General features: G+C 42.7%; 1 protein-coding gene across 1 annotated transcript in view; it reads left to right on the top strand.

Annotated features, from left to right (window-relative positions):
- The window catches only part of tmc7 (transmembrane channel like 7), a 100061-nt gene extending 79140 nt beyond the window's left edge, over positions 1–20921 (top strand). Inside the window, exons 11-16 of the mRNA XM_078240933.1 lie at positions 4062–4159; positions 5981–6164; positions 6983–7113; positions 10687–10842; positions 16718–16796; positions 19518–20921. Of these exons, the coding sequence (XP_078097059.1) occupies positions 4062–4159; positions 5981–6164; positions 6983–7113; positions 10687–10842; positions 16718–16796; positions 19518–19607 (738 nt within the window). The 3' untranslated portion in view covers positions 19608–20921. The remainder of the gene's footprint in view (positions 1–4061; positions 4160–5980; positions 6165–6982; positions 7114–10686; positions 10843–16717; positions 16797–19517) is intronic.
- The last annotated feature ends 411 nt before the right edge of the window (positions 20922–21332 follow it).

Below are 21332 nucleotides of genomic sequence, written 5' to 3'. Positions count from 1 at the left end.
GTCACTGGACTAGTAATCCGGAGACACGGCAAGATTTGGGCACTTGGGTTTGAATCCCACCATGGCAGATGGTGAAACTTTAATTCAATAAAAATCTGGAAATTAAAAATGGGTATTTTGTGTCAATTTAAGTAAGGAATAGTAACCTATTCCCGAATAAATTTAATGAATAAAAATGAACTTGTCCTTCAAAAGGATTGCAGGAAACGCACATAAACGTAGCAAAAGCAAAACCCTAAATAAAAGTTCAAAAATGCATCAACAGGAAAAGGTAGTAGATTAAGAAAGTGGTTCAGAATTTGATTATTAGTGAAAAAGGATATTTTTTCGAAGCTTGTCTGTCAGCGTAATTTTTAGCACATGTTGGGGGACTAGATCAGAAACTCCAAGGTGCATTATGAAGTTAGCCTAGACCCCAACTTTTACTTTTGATTTTGGCATTAGGGTGAGTATGAGGTGTTTCACTCCAAGTATGATTCAAGTGACCCACTAGGAAGCTTTATTTAAGAACACAGTTAGAATATAACGAAAAGAATTAGTATTACTTTTACCAAACATGACAAAGTATAATTCTTAACAGCTAGCTAACTCCATTGTTCTAATTTAGCAGTATCCCCCATAGACCCTTCTTTAAAACAAGTTAGCACCAAGAGCAGATGTGCTTACATGGATACTAGATTTCCAGCCTTTTAACACCTCTGCACAAAGGATCCAGATAGCAGTTTCCAGTGAAGGATGTATCCTCAAACAGCAGAACTTCAGAGACGTAAACCTTGTCTCTGGCAGCTCCCAGTCTCCAGACTTCAGAGACAGAAAGGGATACCTCTCTTTGCAGCTTCCAAACAACAACTCTGATACAGCAGAATCTCAGAGAAAGATCTACTTCCAAACAACAGAATCTCAGAGGAAGAGACTTATTTCTGGCAGATTCCTATCTCAAACTTCAGTGAGGGGAAAGGGTGGGCACTGCTCTCTAACAACTCAAAGCAACATCTGACTTGATTCTTCTGTGTAAGCCCAGCTTCATTCAGTCATATGTCCTTACCTGTCAATCAACCTAATCAAGCCTTACTCTGCAAAACCTCAGGGGAACCCGCTAAAATCAACAGAACAGCATTAGTCCAGATTAAAACAAACATTCTAGCAATTAGAAGCAATTATGCTGTTGCAATAACAATACAGGGCTGCTGGATGTAGACAAAATAGTATCAATAATCAAAAAATAAACTGCCTTAGCAGATCCTGCACAAGAAACACAACAAATACATTTCTTAAAGACACAGCATCATCACACACACAGAGGATCATTTACCAAATGTTCTCCAATTGCAGATTCACATCAAATATTGGGCACATGTTCAACAATGCCTCAACAGTTAACTGTCAGTCACCATTAACTGGTGCATTCTCCCTGGTAACGCCTGAATGCATTCAGAGTCCACTTGCCAATTAGCCAGCAGTCTCTCATACAGTGTAAAGTTGATGTTTTCCTCTGACATGGGTATTCTTGTGATGCATGGCTGATCGGTTGTAACCTCAATGCTATCTTTCTGCCTACCCCTGATAGGTAGCTCCCGTGTTATCAAGAATCTATTAAGCTCTGCCTTTCAAATATTCAGACTCTGCTTCCACTGCCTTTCCAGGATGGGAGTTCCAGAGACTTTCATCCCTCTTGAGTGAAAGAAATTCTCCTCATCTTCTTCTTAAATGGGCGACCCCTTCTTTTTAAACAATGACCCCTAGTTCTAGATTCTCTGACAAGAGGAAATATCCTCTCCACATCCACCCTGTCAATGCCCCTCAGGATTTTAATGGTTTCGATCAAATCACATCTTACTCTTCTAAACTCTAATGGATACAAATCTAACCCCTCCAACCTTTCCTCGTAAGACATCCCATCCATTCCTGGTATTAGTTTAGTAAACCTTCTCTGCAGGGGCAGCACGGTGGCACAGTAGTTAGCACTGCTGCCTCACAGCATCAGGGACCTGGGTTCAATTCCCGGCTGGGGTCACTGTCTGTGTGGAGTATGGTCTCCCTGTGTCTGCGTGGGTTTCCTCCGGATTCTCCGCTTTCCTCCCACATTCTGACATGTTAGATGCATTGACCCGAACAGGCGCTGGACTGTGGCGACTGTGGGAATTTCATAGTAACTTAATTGAAGTGTTAATGTAAGCCTTACTTGTGTTGAATAAATTAACTTTAACTTTTGAACTGCTTCAAGTGCAGTCACATCTTTCTTTAAATAAGGAGATCAATACTGTACACAATATTCCAAATGTGGCCTCACCAATGCCATAAGATATAGGAGCAGAATTAGGTTTTCAGACCATCGAGTCTGCTCTGTCATTCAATCATGGCTGGTAAGCTTCTCAACTCCATTCTCCTCCTTTTTCCCCATAACCTTTGATCCCCTTACCAATCAAGAACCCATTACCTGATCTTCACAACCTTCTGTGGCAATGCATTCCTTAGATTCACCACCCTCTGGCTGAAGAAATTCCTCCTCATCTCGATTTTGATGGGTTGCCCCTTTGTTCTGAGGCTGTGCCCTGGGATCCTAGCCGCGCCTACTAATGGAACCATCATCTCCACATCCACTCTATCCAGGCCTCTCAGTATTCTGTAAGTTTCAGTGAGATCCCCCTTCATCTTTCTAAACTCCAAGTACAGACACAGAGTTCTCAAATACTCCACATAGGTCAGGCTTTTCATTCCTGGGATCACGCCCTGTGCAACTGAAGCATACCGTCCCTGACTTTTGTAATCAATTCCCTTCACAATAAACAACAGCATTCTATTTACTTTCCAAATTACTTGCTGTACCTGTATACTAGCCTTTTGTGATTCGTGCACTGGGCTACCCAGAACCCTCTGCACCTAAGAGCTCTATGAAAGTAGAAGTTATGGCCCTATCCAGATGGAATCATAAGAGCACAGGCCTCTTGAACCTCCTCCACCATTGAGTAAGATCATGACTGATGTGTTTGTGTTGAGTTCCACATTCCCCATATCCCCCCCCAATAACCTTAGATTCCTGTTTGACAAGGGAATCAATCTATCTCTGCCTTAGAAATATTCAGTGACCACCACCTTCTAAGCACAGGATTCCAAAGTCGCACAACCCTCAGAGAAAATAATTCTCCTCATCTCTGCCCTGTAAGGACAACCCCTGATTTTAATAGTGTCCCTTAGTTCTCATCTCACCTACAAGAGGACACATTGGCCCTGATTTTACTGGCACAGCCGCCCGAGACTCGTAAGATCGCACTCAAGGCCAACGGGGAACACCGTTCTGCGAGCCTCACCTGCTCCGATTTCGGAGCGGCTGTGCTGGTAAAATCAGGGCCATTGTTTCCACGTCCACCTTGTTGAGACTGTTTAGGATATTACATACTCAATCAAGTCACCCCTCACTCTTCTAAACACCAGTGGTAAAAAGCCCAGCATTTCCAACTATCTTCATAAGACAAACCACTCATTCCAGCCATCAATCTAGTAAACTTCTAAACAGCTTCCAACACATTTACATCTTTCCTTATATAAGGAGACCAAAACTGCACATGGTAGTCGAGATCTGCTCTGTGTCACTGAAGCATAATATCTTTACTTTTATTTTCAGTTCCTCTCATAATAAAGAATCAAACTGAGAAGTAATAGGAGATGAATAATGTGATAAATGTCTAGCTATTTTCATGTTTCTTTCTGGGAGGGGACAAACAATGTATAATCTGTGAAACACGCACGGCATAACTACAGTAGGACTTCTCAAGGGATTAAAAGGCAATGGATGGCTGAACAGTTACCGAGGATGCTGTGGGGGATGAGGGAGATTTGAGTATTAGCAAAGTTGGGACAGACTGGAATGAGGCAAATGTTCCTAGATTCAAAAACGTCATCGGACCAAAACCTACATCATAAAGCTGTCCCCATTTGCTTTAGCATTTAATCCTCACTGAGCTTTTGAGGTAAAATATTGTAATGGATAAATGTTCTGTACATTACCAATGACTTTTATTGTGATTGTAAATGGAATATTAATGGTTGGTTCTGTGTTTCAGTGCTGGGAAACCCGGATAGGACAAGAAATGTACAAGCTGATGATATTTGACTTGATTATAATTTCATCTGTTGCACTATTTGTGGAATTCCCCAGAAAGTAAGCATTATTTCCCTTCCAACCTTTCTCATTTTATTTATTAGGAAAATGTGAATTGGTACATGATTTAATCCTTTTGGATTTGTGATTAAGCGTATATCATTTTCAGCTTTGAGTGCTGTTTTGGGTCCAAGATTTCATTGACACCATGTGAAAGTATTTCTGGTGCAGGCCGCATTGCACCCTTCTTCTCGGGGATTTTCGCAGTAGCTTCGTTGCAGTGTTAATGTAAGCCTACTTGTGTCACTAATTAATGAAATTAAAACACCTTGCACACTTCTTTGGGGAGGTTGAGAGCCTCGGAGTTGCAAGTGTGCCCTGGAAATATAGTTATAGATTGTGGCATCAATCAGAGTGAAATCGGTATTACATGCTAACAGTGACCTCAGCACTCAAACTCATGCCTCTTAATCTCCGCCATTGAACTTGTTGAGCCCTCTTCCAGCGCTATTTAAAGGAACTGTTAACCACTTTGAGATTAGTTGCTGATTTCCTCTGGCTATTGCTGAGTTAGTAGCAGTGCATCTGCTGCTTTGAACTGCAGGGAATGGTGTGGTACACTGCAAAGGCCTTCATTATCATTTTGAAAGTACCACAGTTATGGATGTTGCGGTTTCTGTGCTCCTTGGCATATAGCATGATAGGGAGGATTTTTGTTTTAATTCATTCATTCATGGGATGTGGGCATTATTGGCTGGGCCAGTACTTATTGCCCATCCTTTATTGCCCATGAACTGAGCCATTCCAGAGGGCATTTAAGACTACATTGCTGTGGCTCTGGAGTCACATGTAGGCCAGACCAGGTAAGGATGGCAGATTTCCTTCCCTAAAAGACATTAGTGAACCAGGTGGGTCTTTACATCAACAACAATGGTTTCATGGTCATCATTCGACTTTTGATTCCAAATGTTTATTGAACTCAAATTTTACCATCTGCCTTGGAGGGACTCGAACCAGAATGTTCCCCTGGTCACTCGATTACTAGTCCAGTGACAATATCACTGCACCACTGCCTCACCTAACTAATGAATAGAGGCAACACTGAGGAGGACATGCTGCTCAAAGAGGGAAGAGAGAAGGGCTTTGAGCATGAGGCCATATCCACCCATAATCTTGAGAGAGCACTTCTACCTTAATCTCAGTGAGGAAAAGTATGTATAACATCTCCGTTTCACTAAAGGAAATACAGAAATATGCCACCTCTTGTAGGCAGGCAGGTGTGTAACAATTGAATTTTATTGGGATTATTGAACTGTGCATTTTAACAAGGGAAAACTGTAGGAAAGTTACAACTGAAAGGCCATTCAGCCCATCATGTCTGCCAGCCGAAGAAGAAAAATAAAAAAACTAGCTTCCCATTCTAATCCTACCTAATAGTGTAGATTAGAGGGGTTTTAGATTGGTTTCACTGGTCAGCGCAACATCGAGGGTCGAAGGGCCTGTACTGCGCTGTAATGTTCTATGTTCTACCTTCCAGCACCTGGTCCGTAGCTTTGCAGTTTGCAGCACCTCAGATGCAAATCCAGATAGTTTTCAAATGAATTGAGGGTTTGTGCCTCCGTCACCAAACCAGGCAGCAAATTCTAAACACCATCACCCTCTGGGTGAAGATTTTCCTCAAGTCGCCCCGCTAACTGACGTCTCCACAAGGGGGAAACAGTCTGTCCTGTCTGCTCTATCTAGGCCTCAGTCTTGTATAACTTAATTAGGTCACCCCCTCAGCCACCTCTGTTCCATGGAAAACAAACCTAGCAATCTAACCTGATGACCTCTCATTTGCTGTGATAACGTAATTGCTCCTTTTATTTCTTTGTTTTTCAGGTTAATTGTAACCTATTCTTCGTGCCAAGTTTTCAAGTGGTGGGGTCAACAGCAGTTTGCTGTTCCTAAAAATGTATTGGAAATTGTTTATGGTCAGACAATCTGCTGGATTGGAACATTTTATTCACCGCTGCTCCCTGGAATAGCAACCATCAAGTACATCATCATATTTTATATCAAAAAGGTGTTATTTTACACAATATACCAATGAAAGCAAACTTGTTTATTTTTAATTATATAATTAACGGTTTAATTTTTACCTAATTATTCCTGACTCATATTTTAATAAGATGTGCAATCAAAATAGATGTTAGTTTATCTGTGGTAGACTTGCTGAAATTAGATTTCACGTTTCCACTGAGATACTCGTGGTGCAGAATTTCTCTAGCGAGTCACTGAGCACAATAAAAAGTCTCACAACACCAGGTTAAAGTCCAACAGGTTTATTTGGTATGAGCTTTCGGAGCTTGTGATTCCAAATAAACCTGTTGGACTTTAACCTGGCGTTGTGAGACTTCTTACTGTGCCCACCCCAGTCCAACGCCGGCATCTCCACGATACAAAAACTTAACTTTATTTAGCATCTTTAGCAATCGAAAGTTCTATGGTATTTTACACATTGAGAAAATACAGATTAAGATTAGATTCAGGTCAGGTTGTGAAGGTTCTCTGCTTGTTAATGAATTAGTCAATCTCAGTTTAGCAGGTGCTTTGGGATACCACAGTTTGCCTCCATAATCCAAGGGTTGAGAAAAGTAAATTTGATGAGCTCCTGAATGATATCCAGCAATATGTAGATATTGGCCAAGAACAAAATCGGCTTTGGTTTTGATGTCCCATTGCTGGAATGTCATGCCAATGTTCAAGAACAAGTAATGGCCACTTACAAGAAGTATCAATGGACATGTGTGGCTTTAAAAAGTCAGCAGTAGAGAAGGGGGGAAAGTAAAGGCTGGTGTAATTACTCCTCATAAAAAGCATGATGTCTTCTTAATTTTCCAGATATCTTTGATGAACAATTGTCGTCCTTCCACCAGACCTTTTCGGGCATCAAGTTCAAACTTTTTCTTCCTGGCAGTTCTGTTAATTGGACTTCCATTAGCCTGTGTTCCTATCCTCTTCAGTGTTGCAGTGTGAGTATGATTATTGTTTTCTAGTTGCACCATTCAAGTTATGCATCAAGGCCATAGTTGGTTAATTACACGGAGAAGGAGGCCATTCACTTCACTAAGTCCTTGCTGGCTCACCGTTTAACAGTCCAGTCAGTCCCACTCTCCTGTGGCCCTGCAAATTTTGATATCCTTTGAATGCCCTTCCAATATCTTCTTGAAATTGCCTCTGCTTTCACCAGCTTTGTGGACTGCATGTTCCATGTTGTTACCGCTTGCTCCGTAAAAATGTTCTTTCTCACATTCCCCCTGTATCTCTTACCTAAAATTTTAAATCTGCATCCCCAAATCCTTCAACCATCAGTTAATTGGAAGTGTCTCTCCTTGGATTACCCCATCCAAATCCGTCATAATTTTGTACACTTCCATCAAATCTGCCGTCAGTCTCCTTTGCTCCAAGGAGAATGAGCTCAGGTTTTCCAACCTAATCTTATAACTAAAATCTCTCATCCCTGGAGCCAATCTGATGAATCTCCTCTCAAGGCCCTACACATATTTCCCAAAGTGCGCTGACCAGAAATTGATGCAATACTTTGGTAGTGGCCTAACTAGAGCTTCATACAGGTTCATTGTAACTTGTTTTTGCACTCTGCTTCTACTTATGAAACCCCAGATGCTTTCCGAATCACATTCTGAATATACCCTGCCACTTCAAAGATTGATGCATGTGCAGCCCAAGTCCCTCTTTCCACATACTCTTCAGGAATTGTCCCATTAAGTCTATATTGCCTCTCTCTATCCCTTCTGCCAATGATTCACCTTGCATTTTTCTGTATTAAATTCCATCTGTAATGCTGATTAAATAATTAGTCTCTATTTGTGCAATTATTTCATCTATCTGATTGTACATGCTTCATTAATTCAAATAAAGAACCAGTTTTGCTTCTATTCCCTGCAATTAGAAAGAGTGCAGAAAAGATTTACTAGGATGCTACTGGGACTTGATGGATTGAGTTATAAGGAGAGGCTGGATAGACTGAGACTTCTTTCTCTGGAGCGTAGGAGGCTGAGGGGTGGTCTTAGAGGTCTATGAAATAATGAGGGGCACAGATCAACTAGATAGTCAATATATTTTCCCAAAGGAAGGGGAGTCTAAAACTAGAGGGCATAGGTTTAAGGTGAAAGGGGAGAGATACAAAAGGGTCCAGAGGAACAATTTTTTTCACACAGGGGTTGGTGAGTGTGTGGAACAAGCTGCCAGAGGTAGTAGTAGAGGCAGGTACAATTTTGTCTTTTAAAAAGCATTTAGACAGTTACATGGATAAGATGGGTATAGAGGGGTATGGGCCAAACGCGGGCCAGTGGGACCAGCTTAATGGTAAAAACTGAGGGGCATGGACAATTTGGGCCAAAGGGCCTGTTTCCATGCTGTAAACCTCTATGACTCTAATCCACTAAGATTCCTTTGACAACACTTTCCAAATCCACACTGCTACTATCTAGGTGGGTAAAGACAGTAGATGCATCAGCTGCAAGTTCCTCTCCCAAGCGATATGCTACCCTGACTTGGAACTGTAACACCGTTCCTTCACTGTTGCGAGGTCAGAGTCCTGATGCTCCCTTCCTGACAGCACAGTGGGTGTCCCTCACCTACATGGAGTGCATAAGTTCAAGAACACGGCTCAAGGATAATTGGGAATGGACAATAAAATGCAGGTCCAGACAGTAACGCGAAGATCCTGTGAACAAATAAAATGATAACATTTTATCGGCATGTTTGCACAGTGGTTAGCACTGCTGCTTCACAGCGCCAGGGACCCGGGTTCAATTCAGCCTTAGGTGATTGTGCAAACACTGCACATTCTCCCTGTGTCTGCATGGGTTTCCTCAAGTTTCTTCCCACAATCCAAAAGAGTGCAGGTTAGTTTGATTAGCTGTGCTAAATTGCTCTGCAATGTCAGGCAAATTAACAGGATAAATGCATGGAGTGATGGGGGTAGGGCCTGGGTGGGATTGTTGTCGGTGAAGGCTGGATGGGCCAAATGGACTCTCTCTGCACTGTAGGGATTCATTGATTCTATGATTTTATGTTGGATTATAGAGTAACTTAGTAGTATTCGATCTAAGCAAAGCAAACTTTTTATAATTTATGGGATATGGGCGTCGCTGGCTGGCCAGCATTTATTTGTTCATCTCTGGTTGCCCATGAAAAGGTGGTGGTGAGCTGCCTTCTTGAACCGCTGCAGTTCCTGAGGTGTAGGTACACCCACAGTTCTGAGAGGGAGGGAATTCCAGGATTTTGACCCAGTGACAGTGAAGGAATGCCGATATGTGATGTAATGCATTTTGAAAGGTCTAATACAGATAGGAAATATACAGTAAATGGCAGAACCCTTAAGAGTATTGATAGGCAAAGGGATCTGGGTGTACAGGTGCACAGGTCACTGAAAGTGGCAATGCAGGTGGAGAAGGTAGTCAAGAAGGCATACGGCATGCTTGCCTTCATCGGCCGGGGCATTGAGTTTAAAAATTGGCAAGTCATGTTGCAACTTTATAGAACCTTAGTTAGGCCGCACCTGGAATATAGTGTTCAATTCTGGTCGCCACACTACCAGAAGGATGTGGAGGCTTTGGAGAGGGTACAGAAAAGATTCACCAGGATGTTGCCTGGTATGGAGGGCATTAGCTATGAGGAGAGGTTGGAGAAACTTGGTTTGTTCTCACTGGAACGACGGAGGTTGAGGGGCGACCTGATAGAAGTCTACAAGATTATGAGGGGCATGGACAGAGTGGATAGTCAGAAGCTTTTTCCCAGGGTGGAAGAGTCAATTACTAGGGGGCACAGGTTTAAGGTGCAAGGGGCAAGGTTTAAAGGAGATGTACGAGGCAGATTTTTTACACAGAGAGTAGTGGGTGCCTGGAACTCGTTGCCGGGGGAGGTAGTGGAAGCGGATACAGTAGTGACTTTTAAGGGGCGTCTTGACAAGTACATGAATAGGATGGGAATAGAGGGATATGGTCCCCGGAAGAGTAGGAGGTTTTAGTTAAGTCGGGCAGCATGGTCGGTGCAGCCTTGGAGGGCCGAAGGGCCTGTTCCTGTGCTGTAATTTTCTTTGTTCTTTGTATGTTTCCAAATCAGGATGGTGAGTGATTTGAAGGGGAACATCCAGGTGGTGGTGTTCCCAGGTTTCTGCTGTCCTTGTCTTTCTAGACTGTAGTGGTCACGTGTTTGGAAGGTGCTAAGGAACCTTGGGGCATTCCTGCAATGCATCTTGCAGATGGTACATGCTGTTGCCACTGTTCATTGGAGGTGGAGGGATTGAATATTTGTGGAAGAGGTGCAGTCAGTGGACTGTTTTGTTCTGGATGGTGTTGAACTTCTTCAGTGTTGTTGGAGCTGCACTCATTCAGGCAAGTGGGGAGTATTCCATCACACTCCTGACTTGTGTTTTGTAGATGGTGGACAGGCTTTGGGTGTCAGAGATCAGAGAATCATGTCCATTGTGTTCTGAGAGCTGTAATGTCCCTAATTGGAAGGTGAGATGTCATTATTGTATTAGCCATAAGATAAATGTGTATGCTTTTTCCCCTCCTCAGGATCAAGTCATCCAAATCTTGTGGGCCATTCATTAACTACAATACAACATGGGATATTGTTCCAGAAACTATTGAACATTTCCCAAAGGGCCTTCAGTATCTTCTGTATGGTTTGGCATCTGAGGCGTTTGCAGTGCCATTCTTTCTGTTTGTGTGGTAAGGAGCATTTGATGGTAAAATGTAATTTTTATTCCCTATTGGACTTTATTTTTCCCTTGTTGACGTATGTCCCTGTGATTTTAGTGACACAACAAATAATTTGTAATCTTTTAGAATAAATACTTAAATCTACCTGTGGTGAACACTGGATTTAATAAGAATGTACAGAATTGTTACATCCCTCTTGATGTTCAAATACACAAGTTACAGGTAATTGTATTATTATGCATACCAGCTGGAATGTTACCACCGTTCACACCGGTGGGATTTTCCCATCCTGCTGCAGTGGGAGGAGATTTGGCCGCGTGCCAAATTCACTGACCTCGCTGCAGCGGGAGTGTGGCGTGACCGGCCGGTAAGATTGCACCCATGCACTATTAATCATAATTCTAACATACAACTCATTTAGCCCATTTTATTTGGAAAATTGTTCCAAGGGTGTTCTCACAAAACCCTGAGAAAAAAGATGTCAATGGAGGAGAGATCAGGAGTGATTCTCAATGTTTGATCAAAGTTGGTGATGGTCAGATTGGTGCTGTGCTTCCAAATATAATTTGTGTTCAAAGCTATTGAATTAGAGAAGATTTACATATAAATGTTCAAACCTATAGAGACTTTGAAAGGTCACAATAAATACCCTGGGTTTGGAACTACAAGGCCTGGAGACTTGTCCATCTGCAGCCTCGTTATTTTCTCCGTTAAAATTCTTTAAAACCTGCATTAAATATTCTCCATTTTTATTTTTCCTTGCATCCTTTCCTCAATAAAGACCCCACAAAGTAATTAATTAAGCAGTCTGCCAGTCAAAGAACAAAGAAGAACAAAGAACAGTACAGCACAGGAAACAGGCCCTTCGGCCCTCCAAGCCTGTGCCGCTCCTTAGTCCAACTAGACCAATCGTTTGTATCCCTCCATTCCCAGGCTGCTCATGTGACTATCCAGGTAAGTCTTAAACGATGTCAGCGTGTCTGCCTCCACCACCCTACTTGGCAGCGCATTCCAGGCCCCCACCACCCTCTGTGTTGTTGTAGGGAAAAATCCCTTCTACCAGTGCATTCAAGGAAGTCGAGTCGCAAGGCAAGGTTCAAAGCGTTTTTCTTTATTGTACAATTACTGGAATCCCAGGGAGACCCCTGTAGCCAGCTCAGAAACAGTGGCTTGGCCACGTTGATCTCAATAGTTATACATTTGCTTTGGATATTTATAGGAATCCAAATTCGAGCGGGAACATTTGCTCATACATTTTTACAATACTTATAAAGTGGCCTGTCTGGTCAGGAAGTTCCCTGAGAGACTTGTCAATTTGCATCTGTATGGTGTGTGTCCGTGTTAATGGGACTGCCTGTTCTTGCCCCGGTGTTTTAATGTGTTTCCCATTATCCTCTCGATGTGTCCCCTTATCTAAATCGACCTCTGATGTTTTGTGTCTGTATTCTATGCTTGCGAGATTAAGTGTTAATGTCATTTTGTCCTGCTGTGTGTAGGGGGATTTAATCTAATCTTTTATTCTTTTTATCCTAGTTTATTAAGTTTCTTTGCCTGCCTTGGCCATTTTATTCCTGTAATATTTTATTGACAGTCCGGTTATGCCATATAACCCACTGCCAGGTCTTGACTCGCAGATATCCCGATCTTCTGGCCAAGAGCCGGTTTAAAATGCAGCTTCGTGCTGTTGCTGGGCAGAATAAGGATCTTTTGTCGGCTTTGAAATGAAAGGTCTCTCAGCTGTGCAGAGGGGTATTTAAACGAATGTCCATTCGGGTGTTCCCCTCTGCATTGTGGGCACGTTATGAATGGTGCCAATCAGTCCAATAAATGAATATGTTTAATGAGGTGAATATTGATGAGATAATAAAAATATGGCTTTTGGAAAATGGCCTACTTCAGTGTAAAAAACATCCCTCTAATATCTGAGTTATACTTCGCCCCTCTCACCTTGAGCCCGTGACCCCTCGTGAACGTCACTTCTGATCTGGGAAAAAGCTTCCCACCGTTCACCCTATCTATCCCCTTCATAATCTTGTACACCTCTATTAGATCTCCCCTCATTCTCCGTCTTTCCAGGGAGAACAACCCCAGTTTACCCAATCTCTCCTCATAGCTAAGACCCTCCATACCAGGCAACATCCTGGTAAACCTTCTCAGCACACTCTCTAACGCCTCCACGTCCTTCTGGTAGTGCGGTGACCAGAACTGGACGCAGTACTCCAAATGTGGCCTAACCAGCGTTCTATACAGCTGCATCATCAGACTCCAGCTTTTATACTCTATACCCCGTCCTATAAAGGCAAGCATACCATATGCCTTCTTCACCATCTTCTCCACCTGTGTTGCCACCTTCAAGGATTTGTGGACTTGCACACCTAGGTCCCTCTGTGTTTCTATACTCCTGATGACTCTGCCATTTATTGTATAACTCCTCCCTACATTATTTCTTCCAAAATGCATCACTTCGCATTTATCCGGATTAAACTCCATCTGCCACCTCTCTGCCCAATTTTCCAGCCTATCTATATCCTGCTGTATTGCCCGACAATGCTCTTCGCTATCTGCAAGTCCAGCCATCTTCGTGTCACCCGCAAACTTGTTGATTACACCAGTTACACCTTCTTCAAATCATTTATATATATCACAAATAGCAGAGGTCCCAGTACAGAGCCCTGCGGAACACCACTGGTCACAGACCTCCAGCCGGAAAAAGACCCTTCGACCACTACCCTCTGTCTCCTATGGCCAAGCCAGTTCTCCACCCATCTAGCCACTTCTCCTTGTATCCCATGAGCCTTAACCTTCTTAACCAACCTGCCATGTGGGACTTTGTCAAACGCGTGTTTCCAATCGCAATATCACCTTTGTCTGCTTTTTAAGGGGTCTAGGTTATCTTTTGCAGTCCTTTGTGTGATGGAGACTCAAAACTGCAGAGTCCCCTCTCTAGCAGACCTGTCCATTGCCTTAGAAACATGGCTTTTAGCTTTGTATGTGGCCCAACGAGCCAACAACTTGAATATCCCCACAAAAGTTCTTGAACAATGGGTGATCTTTAAGGAAGAGATGTTTTCGGTAGACGTTAAATACTTTCCAACAAAATGGAAAGACAGTGAGACCACAGCCAGTGCTCCTCCGGTGACTAGGGTGACACGGGGCCAGGAGGTTTTGGCCCTGTCGTGGCAGGACCCACCCGCCATTGGAGATTTGCCGGCCCAGGGAATGTCTATTGACTTTCACTGGGACTGGATAATCCCCGCCAGAAAATCCCTCCCAGAGAATATGATGAAGCAAAAAGAGAGTATATGATTCAAGTTGGATTAATTCTTCAAGCAAGAACTAGGTTAAACACAATAAGTTGAGAGAGGAAGTGTAGAAGAAAATAAGACCAACAAACAGCGAATATGAGAATAGAAGGCAGTTAATATAAAGGGGAACTCAAAAGTCTTCCACCAGCATGCAAACGGGTAGTAAGAGGTGAGGTCGGGCCCAGTAGGGTCAAAGAAGATGATATGTGCTTAGAAGATCAGGGCAAGGCTAGAATATGTAATAGGAAGATAAAGCTAACAAAGTATTGGTAAAAATGTAGGTGATAGAGCTGAAAAGTGATGAGCAGGTTATATTGGAAGGACTGGCCATGCTTAGAGTGGATAAGTCACCTGGTCCAGATGACTTACACCCCATGTTACTAAAGGAAGGGGTGGTGGAGATAGCAGAAGGACTTTGCTTGCCATGATTTTTAGTCTTCCCAATAGGGGAGATGCCAGGAGATTAGAAAGTGGAAAATGTGAATCGTTTGTTCAAGAAAAGATGTAAGGGCATTCCTTGTAACGACAGATCAGTCAACAAAATTAGCTTATAGACTGGGAGAATCAAATTCAACTTGGATAAAACATTGACTTAAGGATAGAAAACAGAGAGTCGTGGTAATTGGTTGTTTTTCAGGTTGAAGGATGGTTGCCAATGAAGTTCTCCAAGGGTTAGTGCTGGAACCAGCTTTTTGATCAATCTAAATAATTTGGATATTGAACATGATATCAAACCTGGGCCTAAATTTTCCAGTCCCGCTGCTGAGGGAATCGTCATGGGTGGGACGGGAAATTGAATGGACTTGAGAAGTCCATTGAGTTCAGTTGGGAATTTCAGCAAGATCAGAAAACCCAGCCATGGAGCTGTGGCTGACGCTGAGTATGAATGATACCAATTGACTGAATTGGGACATAGGTGGGCAGGCAAGTGGCAGAAGCAGTTTAATACAGAAAAGTGTGAGGTGATGTATTTTGGCAGAAGCGACAGGAAAAGGAACATTATAATTAATGATTCAATTCCAAAGAGTGTCTAGGAACAGAGAGACCTGGGTGTTCATATACTTAGATTCTTGAAGTTTGCAGAACATATTGAGAGAGCAGTTACCAGAGCATATGGGCTTCATAAATAGTGGCATTCAATACAAAAGCTTTTATAGGACTCTGGTTAGGCCACTGTTGGAGAGTTGTATCTAGCACCACACTTTAAGGAAGGATTGAAGTGTCCTCCGGAGGTTCTAAAGGAGGTTTACAAGAATAGTTCCAGGGATGGAGAGATCTTAGTTAGAGGGTCAGGTTGGAAAGGCTGGAGCAGAGGAGGTTGATGGGAGACCTGATAGCAGTCTACAAGATTTTGACAGGTTTAGAAAAGGTAGACAAGGAAAAGCTGTTTCTGTTAACTGATGGTACAAAGGCTCGAGGCAGAGATTTAAGGCTTGGACTGGGAGGATTTGAGAGAGAACTTTTTATACTCGAGTGAGTGGCAGTTATGGAGAACTTGCTGCCTGCAGGTGGTGGAAGCAGAGACAGACAATCACTGATATCAAAAGGAAATTGGCTCGGCCAATTTTGAGGGAAATAAACCTGTGAGGTCATAAGGACAGAGTGGAAACTGACTGGATTGCTCCATATAAGGAGAATCAGCATAGATTCAAAGGGCCGAATAGCCTCCTGTGCTGTAATAACTTTATGACATCTAACCAAACAAAAAACAAGAGCTTGGATAGTTAGCAGCTAGGCTCCCTCTTCACTAAAGCCCTTAAGCTCCAGCCACTAAGGAGAGGCTGGATAGATTGGGACTTTTTTCTCTGGAGCGTAGGAGGCTGAGGGGTGATCTTATAGAGATCTATAAAATAATGAGGGGCATAGACAAGGTAGATAGTCAATAGCTTTTCCCAAAGATAGGGGCGCCTAAAACTAGAGGGCATAGGTTTAAGGTGAGAGGGGAGAGATACAAAAGTGTCCAGAGGGGCAATTTCTTTCAGACAGAGGGTGATGAGTGTCTGGAACAAGCTGCCAGAGGTAGTAGTGGAGGCGGGTACAATTTTGTCTTTTAAAAAGCATTTCGATAGTTACATGGGTAAGATGGGTATAGAGGGATATGGGCCAAACGCGGACAATTGGGATTAGCTTAGGGGTTTAAAAAAAGGGGCGGCGTGGACAAGTTGGTCTGAAGGGCCTGTTTCCATGCTGTAAACCTCTATGACTCTTGTTTAAGATACTGTATAATAGAAATAGCCACATACAGATGTTGTGACATAACTTCTGTCAGAGCAGCAAACTAACCATCACCCTGAATGACTTCTCCGTGTATATCTCCCATCCACTCTGGGAGAAATGTTAAAAGCAGCGCTTAAAAGGAATGATGTAGGCTTTATTCCAGGAAAAAGAGAAAAAATAACTGAAAACAGTTCCGTTTTAAACAACAGCACACCCAAATTTGCAAATATTCAATCAAATTGGAAGGATTTTGGCTCAGTGAGGAGGGCTGTGAAATGCGGATCAGTGACGGGAGGGAGAATACCAGAGTTGTACATTTTCTAAACTTCAGCAAATACATCCTTTAACTTTTGTTCTTTCAGCCTCATCCTGTTCTATCTTGTTGCTTTGGCTGGAGCACATAAACGAGTTGTTGTTCAGCTGAGAGAGCAGCTGGCTATGGTGAGTGCTTTTAATTCCAGTTCTGTTAAATATGAATTTGCAGCTCGATTCTCCTGCACTGATTTATTACTGGTTTGTCAGATGGTCCAGATTTTCCTGTCAAGATAAAGACTAGGGTAAAGGTGCTGGCCTGGACTCGTGGTAAAACTGTACAGCAACTGTAGACAAGAAGCGGACACATGACAGCTTTCTTTGCATGGTGCAAAAGTCATGGCCAAATATTTTTGTATAAATCTGGGTAAAATGCAGGTTATTTAGAAAACATCCTTCCTGAATGCCAAATAACCTCGGAAATTCAGTTCCCAATCCTAGTCACCCTGTAGCCAAGTCTCCATAATGGCAATTATATCATACCTAAGGCGGCACAGTGGTTAGCACTGCTGCCTCACAGCGCCAGGGACCTGGGTTCGACTCCCAGCTCGGGTCACTGTCTGTGTGCAGTTTCCACGTTCTCCCCATGTCTGCGTGGGTTTCCTCTGGGTGCTCTGGTTTCCTCCCTCAGTCCGAAAGACGTGCCGGTTAGGCGCATTGGCCGTGCTAAATTCTCCCTCGGTGTACCCGAACAGGCGCCGCAGTGTGGCGACGATGGGATTTTCACAGTAACTTCCTTGCAATGTTAATGTAAGCCTACTTGTGACACTAATAAATAAACTTTACTTTTTACTTCAAGTTGTGCATTCAAATCATCAACCTTTTGCAAATGCAATATGTAATTCTGCTTTTTCAACTTGATTCTTCATTCTGATACCATTTCAGGCTTGCCTATGCTTTGCCTGCTTTCAGGTTTTGCTCTCTACCTTTCTACTTTCTTTTACCAGTTTTACTTCCCTTGAATCTGAGCTCTGTCTGGGGGTCCTGTCCCCCTACCAATCTAATTTAAACCCTCCCTAACACCACCAGGAAATCTCCCTGTGAGGATAATAACCTCGGTCCAGCTCACTCATCTTGTACAGGTCCCACTATTCCCAGAGCTGCCTCAGCAATCTGCTGCCTTCCCTGCTGTGCTGCCTCTCCTGCCACATGTTTAACTCCATATTCTCCTATTTCTATGTTCACCGGCACTGGGAATGATCCTGAGATACTACGTCAGAGATCTACTTTTCAATCTCCTCCTTTTCCCTGAAATCTGCTTTCTATTGGTACTGATGTGAAGCACAGCCTCTGGCCACCTTGTGACATCCTGACCCCGGCACCAGGAAGGTAACATGGCATCCTGGAGTCTTATCTACAGCCACAAAATGGAATGTTGTCGGATGGACTCCAGGAACCTCTCTTTAAATGAGGACCTGCTGTTACGGTTGACAGAACTCGCCATCCCCAAACTCTGGGTGTGCTGCCCACTATTAGCATCCTCCCATTCTTCAGTAGAATGTGAGCTCCATCTGTCCAAGCTGTTGATTCATTCTTTTACCAAGAGTTTCTGCCTAAATTCAGTGTAAAACACAACCATTGCTTGGCGATACAGAACGCGAGGACTGCTGAGAAAAAAGGCAATGTTCTTGCCCTGCACCCATCAAGATAGAGACAAGAATGTTGAATTTTGGATACAGCAACAATTTATAATACATTGTGTAACACACACCCAGTTAACTGCATAATGACTGACTGCAATTGGACACTAACAGGTTCCCAGTAAGACAATAGGCTGCTTTGCTTTTACATTGATTGAGTTCTATTCATTTATGAGATGCAGGTGAATCCAGCATTTATCGCCCATCCCTAATTTCCCTCTCCAGGTAATGGGGAGCTGCTTTTAGAACACTGCAGCCCCACATGTAGATACACCCACAGTGCTGTTAGGGAAAGAGTTTCAGCATGTTGACTCAGTGACAGTGAAGGAACAGCGATATATTTCCAAGTCAGGATGGTGAGTGACTTGGAGGGGAACCTCCAGGTGGTGGTGTTCCCATGTACCTGCTGCCCTTGTCCTTCTAGATGGAAGTAGTTGTGGGTTTGGAAGGTGCTGTCTAAGGATCCTTGGTGAGTCGCTGCAGTGCATCTAGTAGATAGTACACAAAGCTGCCACTGTGCATTGGTGGTGGAGGAAGTGAATGTTTGTGGATGGGGTGCCAATCAAGTGTGCTGCCTTGTTCTGGATGGTGTCGAGTTTCTTAAATGTTGTTGGAGCCGCACTCATCCAGACAACTGGAGAGTATTCCATCACACTCCTGACTTGCACCTTGCAGATGGAGGACAGGTTTTGGCCACAGGATTCCCAGCCTCTGAGCTGCTTTTGTAGCCACTGTATTTATATGCTAGTCCAGTTCAGTTTCTGGTCAATAGTAATCCCTGGATATTGCTAGCCAGGGATTCAGTGATGGTAACGCCATTTAGTATCAAGGGGTGATGGTTAGATCCTCCCTTGATACTGATAATTATCGTCTGACACGTGAATTTATTTGTCACTTGTCAGCCCAAGTCTGGATATTGTCCAGGTCTTGCTGCATTTGGACATGGACTGCTTCAGTATCTGAGGACTCGCGAGTGAGGCTGAACATTGTGGAGTCACCAGCGAACATCCCCACTTCTGATCTTATGATGGAAGGAAGGTCATTGATGAATCAGCTGAAGGTGGTTGAACCTAGGACACTAACCTGAGCGATATTGGTTATTTAGCCACATATATCAAAGCAGCATTTGTTGTTTGCCTATTCAGTACTCAGTTATTAAGTATGTAAGTCTTTGAAAAAAATCTGTTTACATTTGTGATTATTTTTGCAGCAAGGTCGTGACAAGCAATACCTTATCAAAAAACTAACCAGAGATTCGCTCATTTTGAAGAGATCTGGATTAAATGTCCAGCAGAACTGAAACAAAGCTGTTTAGCACATACAACCTTGCAGCAATACAGAGACAACAAAAGTTACAGCAACTCAAGAACTTTATTTTGTATTTTGCAGTTTTACTGAATGCTTTTTCTGGTTGTTTTGTTACTGATAAAGGTAAGTTAGCTAAGGGGTAAACATTTTGGGGATTTTTTTCCTCCTGAGGCTTTGCCTCTGCTGTATTGAAAGCCAAATTGTAATTCTGTTACTGGAAACATTTACTGGTATAGATTCTTGTAAATGTTGATATTGGTTTTATTGTAAATCACCTGGGAACCATTTTTTAAAAAACATTCACCTCTTTTACGTACGCGTTACTCTCTGTACATCTGATGGCTGTTACTTGCTATTTATTAATATATTTGTGTAGTAATGGAGAAATTCCTTAATACTGTGAAGGTTGGAGTAGTGATAATGTTTACCACCCAAATACAACACTACACACTAACCAATCCTACTACTCAATTCAATGTTTAAAACTTCAACAATCCTAACACTTGTTTTTTTGAATATATTAACACCTTACCCACACCAAAGATTTACAGATTACACTTGTTGATGGAGTTAATTTAAATGATTATTTTACTATACTGCATGATTAGACAGCAACTAGTTTTCTGAGAAACAGAAAATATTCTGTGAATGCCTGATGCACTCGGGTGGACAGAGCAGCTGCTCAGAATGCAGAGATTTTAAAATCCCACCCCCACATCCAGGATGTTTGAACTCGGTGTATTCTTTCTGAACTGGTATTGGCTGAAGCTATCCCAAGGAATAGCTGCATCTCAGCCCCAATTGAAATATCATTCAGTATAACCTAATTTGCATCTTCTTGCTATCCACGTGAATTCCTGTCCGCCTGCCCTGATTATTTTATTCAATTACCTGGGCATCCTTGCAGTGTATGTTTAAAACTGTTGGAAACAAGTCTGCTTGCAGCACCTGATGTAGCTGAATAGCTTCACCCAGGCAGCCTCTGTTTCTAAAAGATCCCAATGAAGGGGTCGCATTTCAGTGGGAACTCAATTATCTGCTGTAACTTTATAAACATTTGCCTTCTACCTCTGGCTTTCATTGTGCATTGTAATGGAATGTCTATAAAACACAGGAGATAAATGTACACTTTTTATAATAACTACATTTATCTATCTACTTGTATTGTTATTTTAGTTTGTACTTCCTGTAATGTAATTCCCATCACAGTCTGTTTATTATTAAATAGCCACTTCACTAACTCTGACCAGCATTACAGGATATCAGCTAATTAAATATGAAATAAAAGCAGAAAATGTTGAAAACACTCAGCAGGTCTGGCAGCATCTATGGAAAGAAAAGCAGAGACAAAGTTTCGTGTCCGTGTGACTTTTCAGAGGTCTAATAAAATACTGGGACTGATTTTGCTGGAAAAATATTGTTAACACTGCATGCAATTATTTATGTGTAACTGAGCAAGGTCAGGGTTACTCTGAGACGTCCCGAGGGGGAGAGGAGGTGACAGCTCCTGTTCACTGGCAATTGTCAAAGGGAGGAGGAAGAAGCAGCCAATGGCAGAGCAGCTGGAGGGCCTGGATCCTGGGCTGGTTCTGTGCTGGAGTGGATCGTTGCCAGACATATCTTGTGCAGAATCTTTCTGTAGAAGGTTCTGCTATCTCACACTAGCCATCAGCCAGTCCCGGGTGCGCAACCTCCAACTAAAGCAGCTTTTAAATGG

Source organism: Mustelus asterias, chromosome 23 (genome assembly GCF_964213995.1).
Source record: "Mustelus asterias chromosome 23, sMusAst1.hap1.1, whole genome shotgun sequence".
NCBI lineage: Eukaryota > Metazoa > Chordata > Chondrichthyes > Carcharhiniformes > Triakidae > Mustelus > Mustelus asterias.
This window is presented reverse-complemented; position numbering and strand designations above follow the sequence as displayed.